Source organism: Rhinatrema bivittatum, chromosome 1, assembly GCF_901001135.1.
Source record: "Rhinatrema bivittatum chromosome 1, aRhiBiv1.1, whole genome shotgun sequence".
Taxonomy (NCBI): domain Eukaryota; kingdom Metazoa; phylum Chordata; class Amphibia; order Gymnophiona; family Rhinatrematidae; genus Rhinatrema; species Rhinatrema bivittatum.
This window is the reverse complement of record NC_042615.1, coordinates 610,495,271-610,521,408: the sequence shown is the minus strand read 5'-3', so window position 1 is coordinate 610,521,408 and position 26,138 is coordinate 610,495,271. Positions and strand designations below refer to the sequence as shown.

General features: G+C 40.4%; 1 protein-coding gene across 1 annotated transcript in view; it reads right to left on the bottom strand.

Moving 5' to 3' along the window:
* The window catches only part of DTWD2 (DTW domain containing 2), a 399,585-nt gene that overhangs the window by 218,965 nt on the left and 154,482 nt on the right, over nucleotides 1-26,138 (bottom strand). The window contains 2 exon segments of the mRNA XM_029570996.1: nucleotides 6,251-6,302; nucleotides 6,305-6,344. Of these exon segments, the coding sequence (XP_029426856.1) occupies nucleotides 6,251-6,302; nucleotides 6,305-6,344 (92 nt within the window).

Below are 26,138 nucleotides of genomic sequence, written 5' to 3'. Positions count from 1 at the left end.
AGTATATATACTCCTGCAGTGACATTAGTCTGCCAGTATTCTCTTCAAAAGCCAACTGTGGACGACTAGCAAAAACTTGATTAATAACAGATAACCATTTCAGCATTCAGCCAACAGGAAACACTGAGCTCAGACAAAGAATGTATTAACATTAGTCTAAACTTGGATTAACACTTACCAGTAACCTAGTTTATCAATCAAAGAACACGTTCAAAAAACAGTAAAATTGGGGTATTATAAGTTGCATATTTCAAGGCGCATGAAGCCATACCTTGAAAAGGATGATTTTCAGTTAGTTTTACAGATACTGCTTTTTAGTAATATGGATTACTACAATGCACTTTTGGGCCTGCGCAAAAACATAATTAAGCCTTTACAACTGCTCCAGAATTTGGATGTTGGGGTGTTGTTGGGGGTAGGATGTTATGAACATATTACACCAGCTTTATTCCATCTTCATTGGTTACCAGTAGAATACAGAATTCGTTATAAGATTCTGACAATAGCTCATAAGATTGTTAATAATTTAAATAATGATCGGTTGGGAACAACATTATAGTATATATGCCCTAAAGGGAGTTACTAACAATGAATAAAGGTTTTTTGGTAACACCTTCTACTAGGCAGATTCGCTTAAATATGGTACGGGAAATGGCTGTAACTGTAGAAGACTGTTATTCTGGAATTTAATGCCAGAAGAACTGAGATTACAGAGGGATCAGAAATTTTTCAAAATAGCAAAAAACACTTGGCTTTTTAGAGAGGCGTTTTGAAAATAAAGTCCGGTTAAAAAAGTGGGAGGGAAGTTTTTTGTATGGCATAGATTAGGTGGCAAAAGAAAATGGAGGGATAAGATGCTTTTGAATTTGTCTATGTACTTTTATGTTTTTAATATAAAATGGTGAAGTTAAAATGTTGTTAATGTTTTATTATACATGATTTATATTACTGATGTAAACCATTTAGATGTGAGATAAACGGTATTAAAAATAAATAAATAAATAACCCCTGGAATACGTAACCATGCAGGGGAACCATAGCACAATCATTCAGCAGCCAAGGGTGGGAAGCTAAATTCATCTGTCTGGTTTAAGGAAAAGGAAATTATCAGGTAAGTATCTTTCTCATTTCCTAGCACCCAGTCAGATGAATTCAGGCCCAATGGGATGTACCCAAGCTACTCCCGAATAGGGCGGGAGGCTGCTCACAGTCCTGTCAAAACCACATATGCAAAGGCAGCGACCTCCCGGGCCTGCACATCCAGATGATAATACCTGCAAAAGGTATGTAAGGAGGACCATGTCGCAGCTCGGGAAATGTCAATGGGAGACAACAATCTAACTTCCGCCCATGACACTGCCTGAGCCCTAGTGGAATGAGCCCAACCTGAGTAGGCAATGGCTTTGTAGCATCCACATATGGAGCCGTAACTACCTCCTTAATCCAGCGAGCTATTGTAGTCCACGAATCCAGCTCACCCTGTTTACCCATAACATGGAGGGCAAACAGGTGATCCGTCTTTCAGAAAGCTTTAGAAACCTCCAGATACCTCACAACATGTCTCTTGACATCAAAGTGCCACAAAGGGTGATATTCCTCTGCATCTCTTTCCCTATCCAAAAATGGCAGGGAAATGGACTGAGTCAAGTGAAAATGTGAGATCACTTTTGGCAAAAAAGAATAAACGGTACACACAGCTGTATTACTCCTGGAGTCACCCGAAGGAACGGCTCTAGGCAAGACAAAGACTGCAGCTTGGAAATTTGACATGCAGAACATATATCACTAACAAAAACATTGTTTTCAAGGTCAGTAATCACAAGGAAAGGCTATGTATCAGTCAAAATGTAGGGTCCACTAAGAAATTCAAAACCAGATTAAGACTCCACAAGGGTACCGGTAACCGCAAGGGAGGACGAAGATATTACACTCCTCTCAAAAAACATGCCACATCTGAGTGAGCAGATAAGGTTCACCATTCACCTGACCCCTGAAACAGACAAGAGCAGCTACCTATACCTTCAAGGAATTAAGGGCCAACCCTTTATTCAATCCATCCTGCAAAAATTCCCAAATGAGTAGAATCTAAACTAAATGAAGAAGCACTGCTTGATCTTCACACCATGCTTCAAAGACTCACCGACTCGCACAAAGGCTAAAGTAGTGGAGAACTTTCTTGCTCATAGTAAGGTGGAAAACACTGCAGTAGAATATCCAAGCTTCAGCAAGTGATCCCTCTCAAGGGCCATACCACAAGACAAAACCAAGTCAGATCTTCATGAAGTACAGGTTCTTGCCGCAACATTTATTTATTTAACATTTTTCTATACCGACCTTCAAGGTTAAATACCATATCAGGTCGGTTTACATCGAACAGGGGTAGATCAGTGTAACATAACATAACAAAGGAACAACTTTTTATAATTAGTGGAGGTAAAGCAGAAAAGTAAGAAAGTTACATAATAACAAGGACCATGAACTAGGAAGCTGAATTCAGCTGGAAAAAGAGAAACCTTAAGAATGTATTAAATTAAAATACTAGGAGACTAGTAACTGATGAGAATATTGAAGTTATTCCTGTGCACTGGAAACTGGAGGGGGAGGTCTACCAGGAGCTGTTGCAGATCCATAAGAACATGCCATACTGGGTCAGACCAAGGGTCCATCAAGCCCAGCATCCTGTTTCCAACAGTGGCCAATCCAGGCCATAAGAACCTGGAAAGTACCCAAAAACTAAGTCTATTCCATGTTACCATTGCTATTAATAGCAGTGGCTATTTTCTAAATCAACTTAATTAATAGCAGGTAATGGACTTCTCCTCCAAGAACTTATCCAATCCTTTTTTAAACACAGCTATACTAACTGCACTAACCACATCCTCTGGCAACAAATTCCAGAGTTTAATTGTGCAACTCAAGGAGGCCTCTCTGAAATGATCTCAAGGATCTAGAAGGATTGTATACATGTATCATCGCGTTAATCCACGAAAGATTCTCGGTACTGATCATTTTAAATACTGGGGACACTAATTTGTATTTCACTTTCATTTCAATGGGTAGCCAATGAAGATCAGAAAGTGTAGGTGAAATGTGTGCACTTTAGCTGAGACCAATGATAAGTCTTGCTGCAGAATTTGAAATAAATGGAGTGCATATAATCCATAGGCTGGTAGTCCTAAGTATAGTACATTAATGTAATCTAACGCCGGCAGAATCATAGCTTGTACAACTGTCCTGAAGTACTCATTTGAAAGCAGTTTTTTTCAGTGACCTTAACAAAATTGTTGTATCCTAACTTAATAGCTGCTGCAATTTGTGCCGACTAATAGTTCTCTGTCTAAGACAACTCTTAAGCTTTTTGCCTGTGAGACCAATGGGATATTAATATTTTCAAAATTAAAAACAGATGGAATCTCTGAAGTACAGTGTCTAGACTTAGGATGCCTCTGCAGCACCATAACCTCTGTTTAATTTAAGTTTATGGCAAGGCCATTATGTCCCAGCCATTGTTTAATGGCAGAAAGACAGATTGGTAACAAGCAAAAGTAGTTGACCAGAAAGCAGCTATAGTAATGAAAAATTTTATATCATCCATGTAAATATGGTTATGCAGATGATGTACAATTTTTTTATCCCCAGTGTGGTCCCTAGAGAAGTTCCTCTTGATTGTTTAAAACATTGTGTGATTATTATTCAAGATTGGATGACTCATAATGCCTAGATACTAAACAGACATTAGGTTGAAGCTATTTTAACGGATGCTGGAGCAGTTTGCCTATGTGTTAATTAATTTGAGCTTTAAAACTCGAAATGTTGGGAATGCTGAAGATATGTAGTGGAAGTTAAGTATTTTGGAGCCATACTTGATCAGCTCTGTTCCTGTATGCTCTTGGGGAAACTGGTGTTTAGAAAACCCTTAACATTTAAGTTTGAAATGTACCCTGTCATTAATTGTTTAACTCGTACTGCAAGCTACATAAATTAGAACTCCAGGCTATATCACCAGGAGACTCCAGCATGGACTCCTTTTAATCTGTGCAAACCAGCCCAAGATTAGTAGGACTAGGAGTTTTACTTTTCTCCTTCAGGCCGATGTGCACCAATGCACCCCTCTGGGGCGCTCATATTTAAATGGACTGCCGCAGTAAAAAAGGAGGCGCTCTGGGAAACTGAATGCCCCTAGTGCCTCACCAGCAGTAGGCGCCCAGGAGAGGTGGCTGTCAGGGGGTTAGGAAAACGGATGCTCAATTTTACGGGATAGGAAATTAATTGGGTGTCCCTTTTCCTAACCTGACTGCCAGCAAACTTTTTTTTTTCTTCTTTTTAGGGATATTTGGAGGAACTACAGAAAAGCAGTATTTTCTGCTCTTCTGTAATCTTTTTGGGCTCCTGAAGAATTAACGCCTGCTCCGGGGCAGGTGTTAATTTTTTAGGCTAAAAATGTGTGCAGCGGCACCCATTTTTATTTTGCATCGGAGGGAAATAGCTAGTAGCCTCATCAACATGGATGTAGTTGTGATGAGCACTATTAGATACGCGCTTGGTTGGATGCGCGTTTTGGCCACTCTAACCCCCCCATTTTGAATCAGGGGTTATTGATATGCATTTTGGACGCGCGTCCAATTGCGTGTTGAGCTGTGCACTGCGGCCAGCACACAGTATTGCATCGGCCTGCTTATGAGGGAGACTGGTTGGAAACTCAAAGGTTGAACTGTATTAAAACTTGCTAAATATCTGTTTCAAACCATTACTGCTATGCTACAGTGATAGCGGTTATTGAATAAAAAGAATCGTGGAAATTGAATTGTGGCTTGGTTTGAAGTCATTAGTACGAAATAGAATGGTACAAGGTTTTTGGGAAACAGATGGAGAACATTACAAGAGTTGCCACAAAGAGATCCAAGTCCAAGTCCAATTCCAATTCCAGGTTTTGTTTTGAGTTAAAAAGGAGAGATCCTCACATGGTTGTCAAAGACACAGAAAAGCTGAAACTATTAGAACTCAGTCTTTTGCATAGAGCCTTATTTATTGATTGAGACTGGGGCTAAACTCATAACACTAAGGTTTAGCCACATGCTAGGGATAAGAACCATTTACCTTATTGTGAGAGGTTTAAGACCTATGTGCAGGGAAGATTCTGACAATAGAAAACCCATTTATATATAGAGGGCAATCCACCTCCTTAAAATCCTAAAACCCCTAACTTGAAATTGCTCACTCTAATTGTAGAAATCAGTCCTCCAGATATCCTGACATTACACCCCACAGTATAGATAATCGTGTATTTCAATTGAAGGTCAAGACATGAAATCTTGGTGTGATACTAGACTTTGCATTAACTTTAAAAACGCAAATTAGGTTAACATTTTATAAGCATCGACTTATTAGACCACTTAGGCAAGTGCTAGCTCCAGAGGATTTCAGACCTGTAATTCAAGTTCTTGTACTTAATCATTTAGACTATTGTAATTCTTTATATTTAGGTTTACCGATTGGTTTACTTAAAAGTTTCACAGTTCAGAATGAAGCCAGGAGTTATTTTTGGTTTACAATGGAGAGTAGGCCTCCAAGACTATATGAACAAACTTCATTGGTTGCCAATTACACAAAGAATACAATTTAAATAGTGTACTATTGTTCATAAAGCTCTTTATTTGGATTCATATTGCTTGGTAGATAGGATTACATGCTATACTCTATCACGTTTCCTTCTCTCCTCTTCCAAAAACGCGGCTACATTTGCCATCATTACAGAATTACCATTTAAAAAAAACTAAGTCAAAAGCATTTTTAATTGAAGCACCAGCAATATGGAATGCTTGGCTGCAGTGCCTTCATAAAGAGCAGAATTATCTAAACTTTTGAATGGAAATTAAAGGCAGATTTATTTATGCAGACTTTCTAGAGAGTAATAACTTCAATGATAAATAGCAGGGTGGGATATTTTTAATATATGATGTTTTATTTTAGTTTTAAATGTTTTTACTTACTGCTTTAATGTTTATGTATATTGTTTTAAATTATGAATGTTATAGTGTAACCCATGCTGAACATACTGTATTTGCAGGCTATATAATGTAGAAATAAATATTGCTCCCTTGGATTTTTGCACTGAAGCTTAGCTGCTCCAACTTTATCTATTTAACTAAAGAAAGGACATGTAAAATATTAAAGAACAACAAAAGACAAATACATGGAATTTTCAAAGAAACATTCTAGAAAACAAAGTTGACATATTGATTTTGTTTACCTGTCCTCACTAAAGCGTCGGCCAATGAAGACTTTACATTTGTCTTGGGGAGGCAAGCCGCTAGGAGAGGCACAGTCCGCAGCACACGGCTTTCCTTAAAGAAAGAAAAATCCATTTGCACCTTACAATCTTTAAAGCTGTCAAATCTCAACACTCAAAAATGCTAAACAGTAAAAAGTGCACATCTCTACAGCAACATATTTTTGCAGGATTTCCAATTTCTCTGACACTCCCAAATGAGGAAAAAAATCCATCTCTCTGCATTGACATGTTTCATGCAAACATATTTTCTACTATCCAGGATTAGCACCATATCAGCTTATCAATACCATTTCAGGAACATTTACTACAATTGCATACAACATTTATGATTTCACAACTGCACAGGAGTGGAAAAAAAAAAAATTCACAGGTGCCCGGTCATCCAGATGACTAAAACAGAGCACCTGGTGCCTGCTACTGCAGCTGTGCTGCAAGGGAGAAGCTGGAGGGGAGGAAGAGAGAGTAAAAAATATAGAGCGAGAATAAACATAAATAAAAATAAATGAACATATAAATCTAGATATAGATATAAGGGGTGTTTAGAGAGAGAAAAGAAAAAAGGAAGAGAAATGTTTAGCCTTAGTTCTTAAAACATTTGACTGCCAACTAAGTTCTTTTCTTTTTTATTTTCCCACTTTTAAACTACAGTATGGCAAACATATTGTGCTCCATATTCAAAAGTTATCTGTATAAACGGCAAATGTGGATATTCAGCCACTTCTCTGTCTAAATTAAAGCCAGATTTTAAAAAGGGGTGTGTTTTGGGGGCTTTCCAGGAAGAGGGTTGTGTTATCATGCTAACCTAACCAAATTTTGGGTATATCCGGCCTCGGGTGACTGGATAACTCGCTACTTACCAGGATATCTTCAGAGATAAGATACATGTAAAGATTTGCTGGGTAAATAGCGCATCTCAAAAAAAAAACAAAAAACAAGTCATGGGCCTCTTGCCTCGATACCCACCCCCACCATCACCACTTGTAGCTACCCCCTCCCCGCTCCGCGGGTCCAAATAGCTTTCCAAAACCTTTAAATCATTACAACTTCCTAAAAAAAAGATCGCCACAGGCTTGGGTCTCCCCCCACCCATCCCACTAAAAAAAAAAATAATAATAATAATAATTTTTATTTCACTTTTCTGCTTCCCCCCACAGAAAAGGTGCCCCCCCCCCTCTCCATGCAGGGATCGCAGAGACTGTGTCAGTGACATTTTTTAAAAAAAATTTTAGATGCACTACTTACCCGGATATCTCCAACTTTAGGCCCAACTGGCTTCATTCAATCAATGGCCAGTTAGGGATAAAGTTATCCAGCTATATGTAGCACTTTAAACAAGTATATTCAGCATGATGTTTATCCTGCTGACTATACTGGACACGTTATCTGGCTAAATGTACTCATATAACTTGTCCCCTAAAGGGCCTACTGAATAATGGCCTCATTTCTGTTTATCACACCAAAAGGTTTGCTCTTGTAGTTTTGAAACCTATGTCTCTAATTTTAACATTTTGCAAAACAAACTAAAATAATTAAACATGTTACAAAACACCACCACTACACAACCTGTACTATGATTTTTTTTTAATTGTTTTGTCATCTCAAATATTTCAAGTTCCAAGATAGATGGGAAATAGGACAGAAAGAGTACAGTTCATAAATAAGTAATTTGCAATTTGTTCTCTGAAAAAATGAGCACACATATGAAAGTTGGCCCTAACTGATAGCAATTTGTAAAGCTAATATTTATTAAATCTAATCAGATGAGGTCTCACTTATCTTAATTTTCATCTGAATAAATTACATGGAATTACACACAGGCATCTGTTTAACATCAGCTGAACAGGTCTTTTCTATACATTTAAGAGTACATTTTCAAAGAAGTTGTGTGTGTTAAAGTAACATATCTTAGCAATCTTCAAAAGTCAATTTACACACACAAAACCTTTTAAAAATTCAACCCTATTGTAAAGATCTGTTTCCACATTCTCCTCCAGCCTGCAGGTAGCACTATGAGTTGCTTGGTGTCACAACTTTGCCTGTTTCACAGGCTCTCCCGTGCCCTGGTTCAGCCTGTTTTGTAGCCTCCCTTCCATCAGGGGTCCTCAGCAAGCTTCACCTCCAGCCTTGCCAATCTCCGCCTTGCTACTCACACCACACCCAAGCCCAAGCTCCATTTAACCCTAGCTTGCCAAAACCTCTATGTCTCTTCATGGAGTCTCTTGGCTCTCTGACCTGGCCACTCTTACCTTGTTCCATGCCTTGTAGCTTCCAGGGCTTCTGTTACCTTGGCTCCTTGCCTTGCAGCCTACCCAAGCCTCCTGTCTTACACTCTATGCCCCACTTCCCCCCTCCAGGCCTCCTTGCCTTGCTCTCTGTGCCTTACCTTACGGCCTCCGGGCCTGCTAGGTTCTTATACCTAGCCTTATGCCTGTTGGGCTTTCATGTTTTTTGTTGCCTGTTCTGTCTAATTCAGTCCCATTCTTCTCTATTCCTGTCTTATCCCTGTCTAGTCCAGTCCCCTCCAGTCCTTGCTCAGTCTGGGGCCACCCTGCCCAGTCCAGTTCCTTGTCAGTTTCCCTCTCCTTGCCCTTGTCACAGCTCTGATCCTGTATCCTAGCCTGTGTCGTCGTCTAGCCCGTCCCTGTTCAGTATCCTGCCCAGCCTGTGTCTGTATCTAGCCCTCAGTTCCAGCCCGCCCTGCCTTCTCCAGGCCTCAGCTTCAAGCCTGCTCCAGTATCCAGTCCCGCCTCCAGCCATGATGCACTGCTGCCGCAACCAAGCCTTACCAGCCCCCAAGAACCCAAGGGCTCAACCTGCAGCGGAGAGAGCTGACCAGGCGGAAGACCGGCCCTTGTACAGTCCAATGGTCCTGCACAGCTCCTGGAATGGTGTTCCCAGACCCCTGGCCCCATGACACATGGACTATATCTAGTCCTCTCAGCCCCATGCCCCACGCTTCCTCCCAATGGCCATCTTGTTTCCTGAATAGACCTGTATTTATACTGAGGCAGTTCCATCAGTCAATTGCCAGAGCTTGGTTCTATCTTCCAGTCCTCGTACTCTGGTTCCATTCTGTATCCAAAAGGCTTCTCATCTCCAGGTAGTATCTTTAGCATTCCTCCCTGTTCTCCTTTCTCAATTCTCAGTTCCTTGCTCTAGTTCCTTGCTCCGACTCCAAGCTTTATACTCCTTGCCATGCCAGTCACTAGCATCTTAAGGCTCAGCCCGAGAAGAAGGTGGTCAGACATCCAGAGTTCCAGTTTTCACTCACTTCAGCCTGCATTTGCCTCTCTAGATATTAGGCTACTCATTCCTGGGGCAATCCACAGATGACAACTGTCACACCTATGGAGTAAATTTTCAAAGGAGTTATGCTTGTAAAAGCAGCAATTTTCAAAAGCCCCTTTACCTGCATAAATCCTTCTGAAAATTGCCTTCTTAATGAATTGCTTTCTTCTGACAGTTATTGAGTTCATTGTACAAAAATATCCTATCCGCTACTAGTAACCAAGTATTCAAAAGTACTGTGACAAGGTGGTTTAACCCCATGCCAGAAACACAAAGTACTAGAAGTGAAGAAAATTATCTTAAATTAGTAAAAGCGGGGAGGCAATTTTCAAACTCTTCACACTGGGATAAAGTACGTAGGTAATTTATATCTATGGACTTTACACCGATTCTCAAACCAAAAGTATACATGTACTTCCACTCTGAAACTTTCCACTGGTACTTTGTACCTAAAGACATTTGCACCTGCTTTTTTACAAGTATCTTTTGTATGAAATACAACATGCATAGAGTGAAATTCAAATAGACTCTTGTTATATTCCTTCCCTGACCTAACAAGCCCCTGGGAGCAACTTCTCGCAATGCGGTTTTCCAAAACGTGCATACTTTTAGCTGCTTTACTGAAGGTTAATTTTCAGACAGCTGATTTACATGTCACATGGCTTTGAAAATTGTCCTTTAATTGGAAATCATAGATGCTCTGAAACTGGAGAAACTCAGGTAATCTGTTTATCTGAGAGAACTAAGTGTGCAGGAAAAGCACCAAGGATGAAGCTGTTAGCATATCCACAAGGTTGCTAGTTGATGCCTGAATGACATTAATGGAGGACAAGTAACAACTCATAAGGAATAGCAAAGTTGCTCACCTGTAACAGATGCTCTCCATAGATAGCAGGACGAGCCATGCAAGTGGGTGACATCATCCAACAGTGCTGAGATGGAAAACGCTCTCAGAGCTCAGAAAGACCATGAAGTTCTTTCTGAGGATGCAGGGACCTTCCTATGAGCCTCTGCTTAAGTCTCTTCAGTTTTTCTATCAAGCTCTAGGGGGATTTATCCTGCTGTCTAAGAAGAACACCTATTATAGCTGAGCAACTTTATTTTCACCATGAATCAGCCACACATATAAGGACTCCCAAGCTGAGGGATGCTCGGAAATCATTATGTATTCAAAGGTGAATTTTTTTTTAAAAGTTACGTGCATAAAAATTAGCACATGTGCGCACATTTAGTGCATATTCATGTAAGTGCTATTTGATAAACCTCAAACATCCATGTGCAAGTAATGGTGAATGAATACATTTGCTCATACAAAAAAAAAGGGGGGGGGGGGGGGGCTAGGGAGGCAGGGGCGTTCCAGGGCAGGGCCAACATTTATGCATAAAAGGTGCTATTTAAAAACTGCAAACACTACATCCAAACAGCTGTTAACTGTACATAATTACACCTTCTAATTATCAGATGTAAGTTAGAATACAATTCTGTATAGGCAAATACTGACTGGGTGAGGGGTCTGGGTAAACTGGGGGGGGTGGGCAGGAGTGCAGGTTGAAGAATCAAGGGGGTCTTGATGACCCAGAAATAGACTGGACAAACTGGTGGACAAATTAGTAAAACTAGTCATTTCCTACAAATGCACGTTATAAAATTTGAAAATTTACATGCGTAAAAGCCAACAAGTGATAAGGAAAATATGCAAGTTACATTCCTTTGTATAAATAATTAAAATTAGGAGCACAAATATGCACGCATAGCAGACGTCTGCCATTTACTCAGATAATGTTTTTATCATCTGGTTAAGTTGCGGCAAAGCTACCACTTATCCAGATAAGTCTTAAAAAGTACGAGATAGCTGGATAAGTTTCAAACCTTAGTTATCCTTCTTTCTTATTTATCTGCCTATGGAGCGCTTTTCTTTTACTTGTCTGCCTACTTTACCTAGCTCTTAAACAGCTCTGCTTAGTCGCCACAGTGCTACTTAACCGAATATTTGTCACCACTTAGCTGGATAAGTCAAAACTTATGTGGCTATGTTAAAAAAAATATGTTGTGCATTTTTTCATACACAAACATGTTGTTGGGTAGATTTATGTGTATTTTATATAGTGTGCGTGCATTTGCACGCACAATATAAAATGTGTGCATGCACAGCATGTCCCTATAGCTGCTTATATGAGCACACTCAAATATGTTTTAAAGTTATCTTCTAAATATTCTTCAACAAGCATGGAACCTGTATTTTAGTTACAGACTGGAGGGTAGAGTTGACAGAAATTAGTTAAATTGCCTTTTTGACTCTTGGCCAAAACTGCTATTTTGACATGAGGCGTTTTCTAGGCAGTTATTTACTACAGGGATTTATTACTCACTCTCCTATCATGGTACTCAGAGTGATGTATAGGGTTATCGGGTGGTCTGCCTACTGTATGTATGATAAGGGTTACATTTAATACAATATGTTACAATATAAAGCAGAATAATATATGGTACAGTGTCGAGCGATTATAAGGTACAATTATACAGGTCAATTACATATAATACAGAACAATATATGTTAAAGTGTACTGCAGATTTTATAAAGTTAGGTAGCATGTGGATAAATACAGTATGCAGGCACTGAGGGTCAGTGCCACAGAATGTGGGGTTTCGGACAGTAGTACTTGTTTACAAAGCCCAGTTTTGACCTTACAGCGGAAAGTAAGTATATTAGTTGCACATCTGGCCTCTGTAACAAGATGTTAAGATATGGATGGAAGCTCAAGTGGTTGCTCTGCATATATATTCTATGAAGGCAGAGCAAAGTCATTCTATGTAAACTGCAGTAGTTCTGACTTGTTGGCCCTTCGCTTTATCCTGAAGATGTTGCTTGACCCATTTCAAAAATTAGAGATGCAATCAAAGATCCATGTTGAAAGAGTTCTCTTTCTAATTAAGAAATCCTGGTTTACAGAGATGTAGGCGACAGATAGTTGTGATGACTTCCTGTAAGATTTTGCTCTTTCTAAACAGAACAAAGCAGCTCTTCTGCAATCCAAAGTATGAAGAACCTATATGTCTGTTAGCATGCAGTCTTGGAAAGAATCTTGGTAAAACAATGGATTGGTTAAAATGAAATTGAGAGACCCCCTTTTGGTAGAAATTTAGGGTGAGTTTTTAACAACTCAGATGCGGAAAACCTGAGAATCGGAAGAGTATGATATCAAGGCTTGTATTCTGCTTACTCTCCTGGCAATTGTAACTGCTATTAAAAATAAAACTTTCCAACGAAGGAACTTTGAATGGTGGTTTCATTTACTATGACAGAACGATATTCAGATCCCAGGTGATATGAGGATCTTTATTTAGAGGTTTAAGTTGATCTGGACCTTTTGTTATGGAAGTTTTAATGATGGAATGTTTGGGTACTTAATGTATAGATCATGTACCCATGTGATTTGAGCCCAGTTGGATAATGGGATAACAGGCGATGTATGTCAGCAGCCGTGCTACATTTTTTAAATTTATTTATTTGAGGCTTTTATATACCAACTTTCGTTTAGTAATATCACATCAGTTCACAATCAACAATGCTTAGCAACAGTGCTATATAAATTAACGACTAGCAGCAGTGCTTTACAATTGAATATTTTAACTTAATAGAATTTAACTTAATAGAAATTAAAAACAAGAAAAACAAAGTAAAAAAAAAAAAGAGGGTAATTACCGCTAGAGGAACTAGATTAAATGGAACTATATCTAAAGAAACTAAACTAATGGTATTACATCTGGAATTACATCTATAGCAGCAGAGTAAAGTGCATATTGCATATCCTAATAAAAATGTTAAATGCATAGTACAGAGTCCAGTAAAGTGATACGCATATGAATATGGATAAAAGATTGCAGCTAAAACAACTCTCGGGCGAGATACAACGATAGAGAATAGAAATGGCATAGCACATGCTAGGAAGGGAAGTGTCAATGCATAAGAGAAAATCTGAACGTTAGATTGCAGTTATAAGAGCTAAGCAAAAGGAGGAGGGGAAAACAGAGTAAGAAAATAGAGTAAGAAAATTGCAGGACTGCAATTGCGAAGACCTTATGTAAAAGCTTGCAAGAAAAGCCATGTTTTGAGTTTTTGTTTGAATTTGTTTGGGCATGTTTCTTGACGTAGATCAGGGGGCATTTTGTTCCAGCGTGAAGGCCCGGCTATGGACATAGCACGTTTTCTAGTTGCGTTGAGTAGTGTGGCTTTATGAGAGGGCACGTGTAGTGTGGCAGCATGTTGCATTCTGGGTGGTCTGGAGTGTTTGCGGAAGTGAAGGATATTATTGAGCCAGAACATGTTTTCGGTGTGTGGGGTTTTATGAATTAAGGATAGTGTTTTGTACATTATCCGTTGAGCAATGAGGAGCCAGTGTAAGTCTTTGAGTATGGAAGTAATGTGCTCGGATCTACATATATTGGTGAGTATGCAGGCTGCTGCGTTTTGCAGCATTTGCAATGGTAAGATGGTGGTTTTGGGGAGGCCAAGAAGGAGGGAGTTACAGAAGTCAACTTTTGAAAATATGAGGGATTGTAGAACGGTACGGAAATCATGTTGATATAGCAGTAGCTTTAATTTTTTTAGTGTATGTAATTTAAAGTAACCGTCTTTTATTGTATTATTAATGTGTTTTTTAAAGTTAAGATGGTTGTCTATTGTGACTCCGAAGTTTTTTATATTTTGCATGATGGCGACTGACGGGAATTGCGTATACACAGATGTATCAGTAGTATTGCCTTTCTGTGGGGAGATGATCATAATTTCTGTATTGTTAGGGTTGATGGCCAGGTTAATGCTCGTAAGAAGTGCGCTAAATAGTTGCAAGGGCTGTGCCCCATGTTTTGAAGGCAGTGTTTAGGGTGTCAGTGATGGGGATGACGATTTGTACATCATCGGCATATATGAAGTACATGAGGATCAGTTTGGAAAGGAAGTGACAGAGGAGGAGGATGTATATCTTAAAAAGTGTAGATGAGAGGGCGGAACCTTGCGGCACTCCATGGCTTAGATTATATAATTGGGATTCTTTGTTTTCAAACTTGACTTTGTATTGCCTACCTTGAAGGTAGGATTCAAACCAACGGAGTGGGGTGTCTGCTATGCCTATTTCCTTAAGCCGGTTGATGAGTATGTTATGGTTTATGGTGTCGAATGCAGCCGATATGTCGAGCATGGCCAGTAGAAAGGATTGCCCTTTGTCTAGCCCAGTGAGGAGGGAGTTTGTGAGAGAGATAAGTAGGGTTTCGGTGCTGAGATGTTTACGAAAGCCAAATTGTGAGGGTGAAAGAAATTCATGTTTTTCTAGGTGATCCGTGAGTTGCGTGTTTACAGTTTTTTTCAGGATTTTTGCCAAGAAGGGTAGGTTGGAAATCGGGCGGTAATTGGCCAGATTGGAGGCATCAGCTTTGGGCTTTTTCAGTATAGGTTTGATGATGGCTTGTTTGAGCGAGGTGGGGACTTCACCAAATGCAAGGGAGCAATTAATGATGTCAGCAATGGGAGGTGCTATAATTTCAGGGATGGACAGTAGAAATTTTGTTGGTATAGTGTACTGGGGTATGTGTCAGGTTTCATTTTTTTTATGGTATTTTCAATTTCTAAGGAGGCGGTGGGTTCAAAGGCATTGAAGGTAGCATGTGGGATTTGATGAATATTTTGGTTGGGAGATTGTTGTTAGGAAAACGTGTCATGATTTTAGCTATTTTCTAATGAAAGAATTTAGCTAATTCATCACTCCTGTTTTCTGGCATCCTTGTCAGGGGTGGGTGAGGAGTGCTTTTAGTCATTTCAGCTACATATGCAAAGAGAGCATTTGAATTAAATTGTAAATCATGAATTCTTTTTGCATGGTAGTCCTTTTTTGTGTTGTGGGTTTGCTCATGGTATTTTATGTAAGGTTGCCCTGTATAAATTGAGTCGTGCAGGTGAGGGGTCATTACGCCAGTTTTTCTCTAATTTTCTGAGGGTGCATTCATCATTTTTAATTCAGGCGTATACCAAGGTTGTTTTTTTTTTTGTATTGAGGTGGTTGATTCTTTTTGTGCGTAAAGGGCAGATTTCATTGGCAATATTATTGGTAAGGGAATTCCATGATGCGAATGCAGTATTAGTGTCTGATAGGTCACGGTTGTGCAATTCCTTATTGAGCGCATCAGTAAGGTAGTCTCTAGAGCATGGTTTGCGAACCTGTATGGTATTGCATTCTGGGAGTTTGGGTGATGGGATGTGTTGCAGGGTGAGGGCGGTGTGTATAAGGTGGTGATCAGACTAGGAAAAGGGAGTGCAGGTGGGGGCACTTGCGGAGATGGTATCATTAATGAAAATCAGATCTAGGGTATGACCTGCTTCGTGTGTAGGGTTAGATAGGATATGAGTATAGCCCATAGCTTTTAGGGCTGATAGAAAGGTTTCACAGGAGGGTGAGAGTGGTAGTGCATCAACATGAATGTTGAAATCTCCCAGAATAATAGCTGGTGTGTTTATGTCGATGTTTTGAGTGATGAATTCGATGATGGGAGAGGGATTTTTGTCAAGTAAGCCTGGGAGTATATAAACAAGACAGATTTGGTGGTGTGGGGATTTAAAAAGCCCAATTTCAAATTTTGGTGCAATTTGGATAGGATATCAGTTTTAATTCTTTTTTTGCGGCAAGCAACAGCCCTCCTCCCTTTTTTGGGGGTCTTGGAATAGAGTAGATATCGTAGGTGTGGTTGGGGAGTTGATTGAGTAGGACTGCATCAGTTTCTTTCAGCCAAGTCTCTGTGATAGCACATAAATCTGGTTTGTCATCAAGTAGCATATCATGGGGTATGGTGGTTGTTTTGGTAATGGATTGTGCATCGAAAAGTATAACGGCTAGGGTCGTGAGGCCCTGAAGTTGTGTGAAAGGTGTAAGCATGATTGGGATGAGTTGCCTGGTCAGTTGTTGAAGTTTGGTGGGTGCACGTGTGAAGGGTTGATAATGGTGTTTGAGAATAGGGATAGGGTACCCAAGCATCCATTCTGACACTCACTCCAGCACAGATTCTAAGACTCTGAGATAATGTTATAATGTAATTTATTGATGAGGCCTTTCCGCATTGGTTGTTTCTTCTTATATGCTTATATGTTACTTATTCTGCAACACTTATCAGTCGATTGATATCTGGCAAGCAGAGTCTTTCGGGCTCAACTCCAATCATGTCTTCATTCTAGTCGATACTTGCCAATTTCCAAAAAGACTTCTATTTGTACAGGGTCCACTTGCTCTGCAACTATTAGTTACAGCTCTTAATTTTATGTGTTGTGAAGTATTTCTTTCAGCAAAAAACCCAAATGCTGGAAAAGATCTCTAGGCCTATTTTAAATGTCCATAGTATCCATAGTATGCCCATGCAGAAACAAACTGAGTTTAAATGTCCATTATTCCATGTATTCTAAGAGGCTTATATGGTAGGCCAAAATAAAAATGTTCAAGCAATGCTGGACACCTTTCGCTAGTTTCACATATAAACAAACAAAAAAAAAGATATTGCCAAGAAAATGTTAAGACTGAAAGGACAACTAAAAAGGGACAAAGCAAAATTGGCCAGACAGCCTACTGCAAACAATAAGACAGCCTTCTTTGTGACACAAGCAGTGTTAAAATCTTTAATCCATCAACTTACACAAAAAAAGTATTTTATAATTTAAAATTTTTCAATTTGCCAATAATCCAGGAAGATGTTGGCAAATCTGGCAAAAAATTGGTCTGGGCTACATTTTGCAAGAGTGATTAAAACTAGTTCAAGGAACATAATAAACTCTAATAAAGGACTATGTGAATTTTTTATAAATATAATAGTAACTTATACACAGAACATAATAGCTTAGAAAGAGTGAAAACATATTTGCACTCTGCTGTATTGCCAAAAGTGTCCAAGGAAGAAGGAGAAATGACTACTTACCTGATAATTTCCTTTTCTTTAGTACAGACAGGTGGATCCAGAACCAATGGGTTATGCACCTCTACCAGCAGATGGAGACGGAGCAAAGCTGACGTCATGGTACATATACCCTTGCATTGACATCAGCCTGCCAGTATTCTCTGCAAAAGCCAACTGTGGACAAACATAAAAAAAACCACCTTAGATTATTAACAAACAACCATTCCAGTATTCAGCCACCAGGAAACCACTGAGCTCAAACAAGGAGTGCAATAACACTACTCTAGGGACTGGATTGACACTTACCAGTGCTCCCTGGAACATGCAGCCATGAAGGAGGAACATAGCACAACCATTCGGCAGTCAAGGGCGGGAAGGTGGATCCACCTTTCTGTACTAAAGAAAAGGAAATCAGGTAAATAGTAATTTTTCCTTTCTTAGCGTTCAGACCGTTGGATCCAGAACCAGCTACTCCCAAACAGGGCGGGAGGCTGCCCACAATCCAGTCAAATCCGCATATGTAAAGGCTGTGTCTATCCAGGCAATAAAGCCTGGAAAAGGTGTGTAAAGAGGACCACATTGCAACTCAGCAAATGTCAATGGGAGACAACAATCTAACCTCTGCTCTTGACACTGCCTGAGCCCTAGAGGAATGAGTCCTAACCTAACTAGGCAATGGTGACTACCTCCTTAATCTAGCAGGCAAACATAGCCCACGATGCCGGCTCAACCTGATAACTTCCACTACGGAGAACAAACAGGTGATCCGTCTTCCTCAGAGATTTAGAAACTTCCAAATACCTCAAGATATGCCTCTTGACATCCAAGAGCCAGAATAGGCAATATTCCTCAGCATCTCTTCCCCTGTCAAGAAATGACAGGGAAATGGACTGATTCAAGTGAAAATCCGAGACCACTTTTGGCAAAAAGGAAGGAACAGTACGCAGCTGTATCGCCCTTGAAGTCACTCATAGACACGGCTCCCAGCAAGACAAGGCCTGCAGTTCGGATATTTGACATGCAAATCAAATTGCCACAAGAAACACAGTTTTCAAGATCAGTAACCTCAAGGAAAAGTTACACATCGGTCAAAAAGTAGGTCCCACTAAAAAATCCAAAATTCAATTATGACTCCACATGGGCACTTGTAACTGCAAGGGAGGACAAAGATGCTTCACTCCTTTTATGAAATGGACCACATCTGGATGAGCCGACAAGGTTCCAATATTCACTTATTTATTTTATTTATTTAATTTCTTTTACTATACCGATGCTCAAGACTAGGTCTTATCGTACCGGTTTACAATGTAACTGAGGGGAAACCAATTAACATCAAGGTAGAAAGTAAAGTTACATTAAACAGGGAGCGTAAAACCTGGGCAATGGAAGACAGGACAGAATTTAAACTAAGAAACAATTAGAGAGAGATAAATATATAATCAACAAAAACTATAAGATACGTAAACATAGATTTATCCTAGGCAGTTATTAGCATGGTATGTCCAGTGGGAGAAGGAAAGGGTGAGGTTGGGTGGGGGGGAAGGGGAGAGGGAAAAGAGGGGGGGTAGGGATTAGGGAGGGGTGGGAGAATGAGAGTCAGTGATGGTTGAGGAGATCCTTCAGCGGTAGGCTTCTGCGAACAGCCAGGTTTTCAATTTCTTTCTGAATGTTGAATGGCATTGTTCTTGGCGTAAGTCTTGGGGAAGTGAATTCCAATTCCAACTTGACCTCGGAAATAGGCAAGAGCCGCCACCAGTACCTATAATGAATTAAGGGTCCACCCTTTACTCAAGCCATCCTGCAAAAATTCAAAAATGAACGCGATCTTAACCGAACAAGGAAGATCCCCCTCGATCTTCGCACCGAGCCTCAAATGCGCCAAACCCGCACATAGGCTAAGGAAGTGGAGAACTTTCTCGCTCGTAGCAAGGTAGCAATCACCACAATAGAATATCCATGCTTCAGCAACTGAGCCCTCTCAAGGGCCATACAGTAAGACAAAACCAAGTTGGATCTTCACGAAGACCCAGCCTCTGCCATAACAGATCCCTCTGCGCCAGAATCTAGAGCGGAGAATCCACCAGGATCCTTCGCAAATCTGCATTCCATGGTCTCCTGAGGCCAATCTGGTGTCACTAGAAGCACCATCTCTCTGTGACTCTTGATCTCCGAATCATTCTTCCTAACATGGGCCAAGGAGGAAAAGCATACAGCAGCTTGCCCTCTAGCCATTCCAGCACGAAGGCATCGAAGCCCAAAGACTTTGGATCTCTCATGTGACTGAAGAAGTGAGGAACCTTCGCAATGAGAGAAGTCATCATCAGGTCCAGAAATGGAAGGCCCCAGTCATCCACTATTAGCTGAAACACCTTTTTTGACAAATCCCATTCTCCTGGATTCAGACTCTGTCTGATGAGAATGTCTGCTCTACGTTGTCTTTTCCTGCAATGTAAAGCATGAGATTCTCCTGAAAATGCACTCCTGCCTGTTCCATAAGTTGGGCTATTTACTACGACACTTGCTGGCTCTTGGTTCCCTAAGAAGTGTGCGTCCAGCTGTATTCATGCTGCAAAAAGCTAGATGCCCAAAAATTAGGAATCCAAAATTTAGGCGCTCAAGACTGTCTCGATGAGCATCCAAAAACTGAGCTCCCATGAGGTTGCACAGATTATGCACGTGGATAAGTACGTGCATGTGAACGCACAGATAGATGCCCTTAACCCAGCCAGGCACCCAACTAGGCACACTAGCATGAATTGACGGAACTGAAGAGGGCAGCCTAATGCGCAGGAAAAAATGAGCAAAACGCTGCCGCAGCCTACCACACAGCAAACAAGAAAAGCCTGACAGTGAGGCCTAGCCAAAAGGCTGCTCAACCTGCCAGGCTGCCCATGTTCCCTAAGCTCCCACAGAGGCAGGAACGAACATCAGATCGGTGCACTGAGCACAGAGACCAGAAGGAGGAGAGAGGAGGAATCCCTATAAAACTCCCCTCCTTCTCGGTTTTGTTTTTTACTCCTTTCTTGAGCTCAGCCTGTCCCAGCCATGTACAGAGTCTGTCTCCGGCTGTGGGGAAATACCTTCACTGCCACGCTCAACTTCCTGCGCCTACTTGCCTTTCAGCTTTTTTGTTTTTACACAGCTAAGTCCACGCTGGCTGAAAACCAGCTACCAGACCAAGGCACTCAGCTGAGGGAGGGAATTCTCGACTGAGGGAAGGACCACAAGGTATCTCCTCAGGAGAGCAGGATGAATAAGATTCCTTCTTTTTTTCTCCTTTTAAAACTTTAAGCAATCCCCAGCAGAAAGATGGACATCCACCATCTGCTAGAGATGGAGATTACTGGCAGGTTGATATACCGTGTCGTCAGCTTTGCTCCGTCTCCATCTGATGGTAAAGGTGCATAACTCACTAGTTCTGGATCCACCTGACTGAACACTAAGAAATTGGTTTGGTTTTTTTTGTTTGTTTGTTTTTTAAATATGCCACTTAAAATTGAGGTGCAGAATGGAACTGTAAAGGCTAAATCTTTAAAGGCTCCAGGACTGATGGTCTACTAGGGGAATTCTGTAAGATTCTAGGAGACAAAATATATTTACCTTTAGGTAAAATGTTTGCATGTTTGACGGAGGATGGAATGCTTACTGATATAGATAATAAATCTATAATTGTGCTCCCAAACTCTGGTAGGGACACAATGATATCCAAATCTTATCATCCTATTTCACTGTTGAATTTTGATAGCCTAAATTATGGCTAACAAATTGACGAGAATATCCAAAAGTGATAGCCAAGGAGCAGATGGGATTTGTGAAAGGTTGGCATACAGTACTTAATTAGCTTCTAGAGAATATTATTTGTTGGAGAAAGATTCCTTTGTTTATGGTCAGTTTTAATGCTGAAAAGGCATGACAGAGTGATTGGCAATTTATGTTTGGAACTTTAACACATTTTGGTTTTCGGAAAAACTTATTCAAAGAAGTTTGTACTACAAAACTTCCACTATAATAATGGTTAATGGCATTTTTTCTGAGGAAATTGAGCTACAAAGAGAAACAAGATAGATAAGTATTCCCTCTTTCACCACTTTTGTTTCTTCTATGTTTAGAACCTCTTCTTACATATATTAAAGAGGAGATGATCTCAGGAATAAAAATGGGCCACTCAGACTTCAAGACTGCAACTGTAATCTTGATCCATATCAATCTGGTGGAGTTCCTAAAGTGCATTCTACAGGAATTTTCAAAATATGGAAAGTTAAAAGGCCTAAAAATCAACAAAAATAAATCAGAAGCTATGGCTAGCTTCAGTGACATGAAGGACTAATGGAAGTCCGATTTTCCTTTGAAATGAGCAGGGGATTATTTTAAATAGTTAGAGATCCTTCTACCAAGAAATAGTATGACATTACAGCATAAGAATTTCTCCTATTTATTTTTCTCTACTAGAGTACTGTTCAGAAATAGACAAAATGTCCTGTTTCATTGATCTGATAAATTAATTTACTTCATATCATTCATATTCCCAAATGGTAATAATATTTTCAACTAATACCTATTTTACTCCTGGGGGATTTCTGCACTACTGCGGAGGAGCACAGAATTTGCACAGAATTCCCCTCCTGCACAGAATTTGAAGAGAGGCACAGCGGGTCGTGAGCGGAGCCTATCCTGCTCAAGACAAAGATTTCACAGGCCCAGCGGCCATGATCGGAGCCCATCGTTCTCGCGGCAATTGTGGAGAGACTGTGAGGAACGGTGTATATGAGTGAGAGATTGGGTGCTGGTATAAGAACATGTCGAAGTGAGGATGCATGTTTACTTATATTAGAAAGAGCCTGTGTCAAGATGTGTGGGTGTATGTGCAAGCAGGAGAGGGAGTTTGTGTGCAGGGGTGTGTAAGAGAGAAAGAATTAGCCTGTCTGAGGGTGTGTGTGTGAAAGAGAGAGGAAGCCTGTGTGGGTGGGTGTGCAAGAGAGAAAGAGAACCTGTATGAGGGGGTGTGTGCAAATGAGAGGTAGCCTTGTGTGGGTGAATGTGCGAGAAGGATCCTGTATGGGGGGTGTATGAGAGAGGGAGGGATGGAGCCAGTGGAAAGGGCAATATGAAAGAGAGGTCAAACTGGGATTGGAGGGCTGGGGAGTGAAGATAGAGTGAAAGGAGTTAAGCCAAAAGGGGAAGGGGATAGATAGTGGAAAGCAGAGGAGTTGGAGCTTGAGAGAGCAGAGTGAAAGAGGTCTGGCCAGGGGAGTAAGGAGAGAGGTGGAAGAGACACTCATACTGCATACTTCTATGGAAATTCTGCTCAAAATATTTAAAACTCTGCATCTTTGAGCAATAACTTTTCTGTATTACATTTTAAATTAATTACTCAAAGACTGTGATGTGTATTGTGTTATTTTGACCAATATAAAGTATGCAGACTTTTAAAATTTTGTGAACAGAATTTTAAATTCCTTACACAGAATTCGCACAGGAGTATTATTTATCTGACTAAAAAAAGAACTAACTATAATGAGTGGAGTGATTAGCAACTTTATATAAAACAGGAAAAGTGCTAGAATAGCTCTTAATATATTAATGAATGAATAAGCAAGGTGACCTGAATTTGCCAAAGGCTTTGCAATATATCCTACTATAAACCTATGGAGAGAGAAAGAGTATTAAGCTAGACCCTTGAAACTGACATATCTATTTCATGCATTGCCTTCTAAAATACCACCAAATCCTAATACTAAAATTAAACCCATATTAACTAAACCTTGAAATGGCTATGCAATAATAAGCATTTACATTATAAAGTCTCCCCATACCTACCATTAGTGAGAAATAGATATTTTACTCTCAAATAACAGAAGAGGGGTTTTCAGGTGTGACAAGTAAAGGGTATTCATACAGTTTCTCATATTATTGGAAGGAAGGGATAAATATTGGCTTTTCAGGAGTTGACAGAGAAATATTCTATACATAGCATTTTTATGCATATCTCCAAGTAATGCACTGTTAAGAATTTTGAAGCGTCAGTTGACCCTTAGCCCTGCTTAGCTACATTATTTTTTTTCACTAGCAATCCTTCTCTATACTCAGAAAGCTAGTTAAGAATTAAATGGAAAAGTAGGTCATAATAAAATATGTCAAAAATTGCTGCACCTTGCTTAAGGCAAAGACATGGTATCTCAAAAGAGACAGAACTTTGGCTGCCAGGAAATGCATTATGGCTAGCTACTAGGTGTCACAGTTTCACCTGCCATTCAGCCGCACCGTGCCCTGACCCAGCCTGCTGTGATACCTTCCCACCAGCAAAGGCCTCCAGTGAGCTCTGATCCAAGCTACTTGAGCCATCTACTCACTGGCCACCTGACCTAGCCTGTGTTGCAGCCTCTTCTCCACCAGGGATCCTCAGCGAGCTTCATCTCCAGCCTTGCCAAGCTCTGTCTTGTTGCCTGCACCACATCCAAGCTCCAGCCTCATTTAACCCTACTTTGCCAGAACCTAGATGCTGTTTCACGGAGTCACCTTTGGCTCTCTGGCCTGGCTTTTCTTACCTTGTTCTATGCCTGGTGGCCTCCAGGACTTCTTGCTCCTTGCTCTTTACTTGCGGCCTATCTAGGCCTTACTTTGTCTTGTGGCTTCTGGGTCTTCTTGTTCCTTGTCCCAGGCCTTGTGGCTTATCTAGGCCTTATCTTTCTTGTGCCTTTGGGCCTTCTGCCTCCTTGAACCTTGCTCTGTGGACTATATATGCCTTATAATACATTATGGCCTCTGGGACTGAAATTACTCTAGGTCCTGCTCTCTGGCTTACTGAGGCCTTACCTTACTCAGTGGCCTTTGGGCCTCCAGCTTTGCTGCTTTCGAGCTTCTTTGTTCTCTGTTCTAGGTTGTTCTTGTCTGCTTCTACCCTTGTCTGCTTTAAGTCCTGCCATAGTCTGCCTTGTTTAGTCCTATCTTTTTCAGGTCTTGTTGTACCCTGCCCAGTCCAGTCTCCAGTATATAGTCCACAGCTCTCTGCCTGTTCCAGCATCCAGTCCACAGTCCCTCGCCTGTTTCAGTATCCAGTCCTCAACTCATCAGCTATTCCAGTCTGTTTCTGCCCATAACTTCAGCATGTTTCTGGCCTGTCTTGACCAGTCATCCAGCCCGTCCAGCTAAGGTCTTCTGGCTCCTAGACCCCAAGGGCTCAGCCTTCAGGGAAGGGATTGGCTAGGCACAGACTAGTCCAGCTTTCAACCATGATGTTCAGCCGGCATACCCAAGTCCTACTGGCCCTCAGAACCCAAGGGCTCAGCCTGCAGGGGAGGGAGCTGACTAGGCAAAAGACAGATCCAGCTCCTGTCCTGCTTCTGAGAGTGTATTTCCTGACCCCCACCCTTATGACACTAGGCATAGTTAAAGATGCAGAAGAAAAGGCCAAGATGCCACTACTACTCAGTAGACAGAAAATGAGATATTATTTTTGGGTATAGACAGGAGGCTTAGAGCTGTGGAAAGGTTCCTTGCATATTGGTCCAGAAAGGGGTTTTGCTATTCATTAAAAATGAGGCTGACATTTAGACAGTGGTTAAGTAACCTTTACACAGCTCTGGCCCTTGCCTAACCTGTGGTCAGTGACATCTGCAGGAAGGGGATTTCTGCATCTGCAAGATATGTGATAACTGTGCTTAGCCATTCATCACCATTTCTTGAAAACCCTATAATCTTGTCCTAAGAAATATAATAAGGCAGACTGGCCATTGTGGTCTTTCTCCCTACAATGTTTATAAACAAGGCCTAGCAATAAAGATAAGCCTTACTGTATAGACTGAGTGTTCCTTACTTCACATTCAGGCAGGAAGAAAATCGCCTAGGGACCAACTGGCCCCTCCTTGGGTGGGCCAGGCATAAGTTTTCTTTTTTACCACAGCACTATATCTGTTCTTTGGGGAATTTGGATCTCCGGCAGCACATTCTTGAAAATATCAAAAAAAAATGGTAAATATAGAACACCAAAAATCTCACATTTCATTCTTCCATTCAACATTATTTCATACAGAAGAAAGAGGCATTATGGATGATTTAATACAGAAATGGAAAAATGAAGTAGACACATGATTGACAATACAGACGTCAGAATTATTTTAAAATAAACATGTGTCAATAAATAATTATCTAAATGAAACAATGTAAATTTCTGGTGAGCATTTAAGCAGCAATTTTTCAATCTGATATGTGTCAAATGTGGGAAAGGAAAAGGTACATTAGGTCATTCCTTTTGGTCATGCAAAGTTATTGGGGCAAACTTCTGAAGTATTTAACAAAGATGAACTTAAAGACTGAATGTAGATATGGTCATTTCATGACATGGAAATGCCACTTGCAATCAATAAATAACAGAAATTGTGGCTGAGGAAAGCTTTGCTAAAATCTCTATTCTACCGAATTGGAGACAGACGATTTCTTTGATGCAGTGGAGAATTGCTTTATATATCATCTACTAATTAAAAAAATAAAGGTAAATATGATAATATGCAGAGAAAAACAGCATTTTTGGACATTTGGAATGGCTACATTTGTTCTTTATCACAAAGCAAGATGTCTAGTGTTAAATGATTTATAGTGAATGTGCTGGTCTCTGCCAAAGCAGGCACAATAT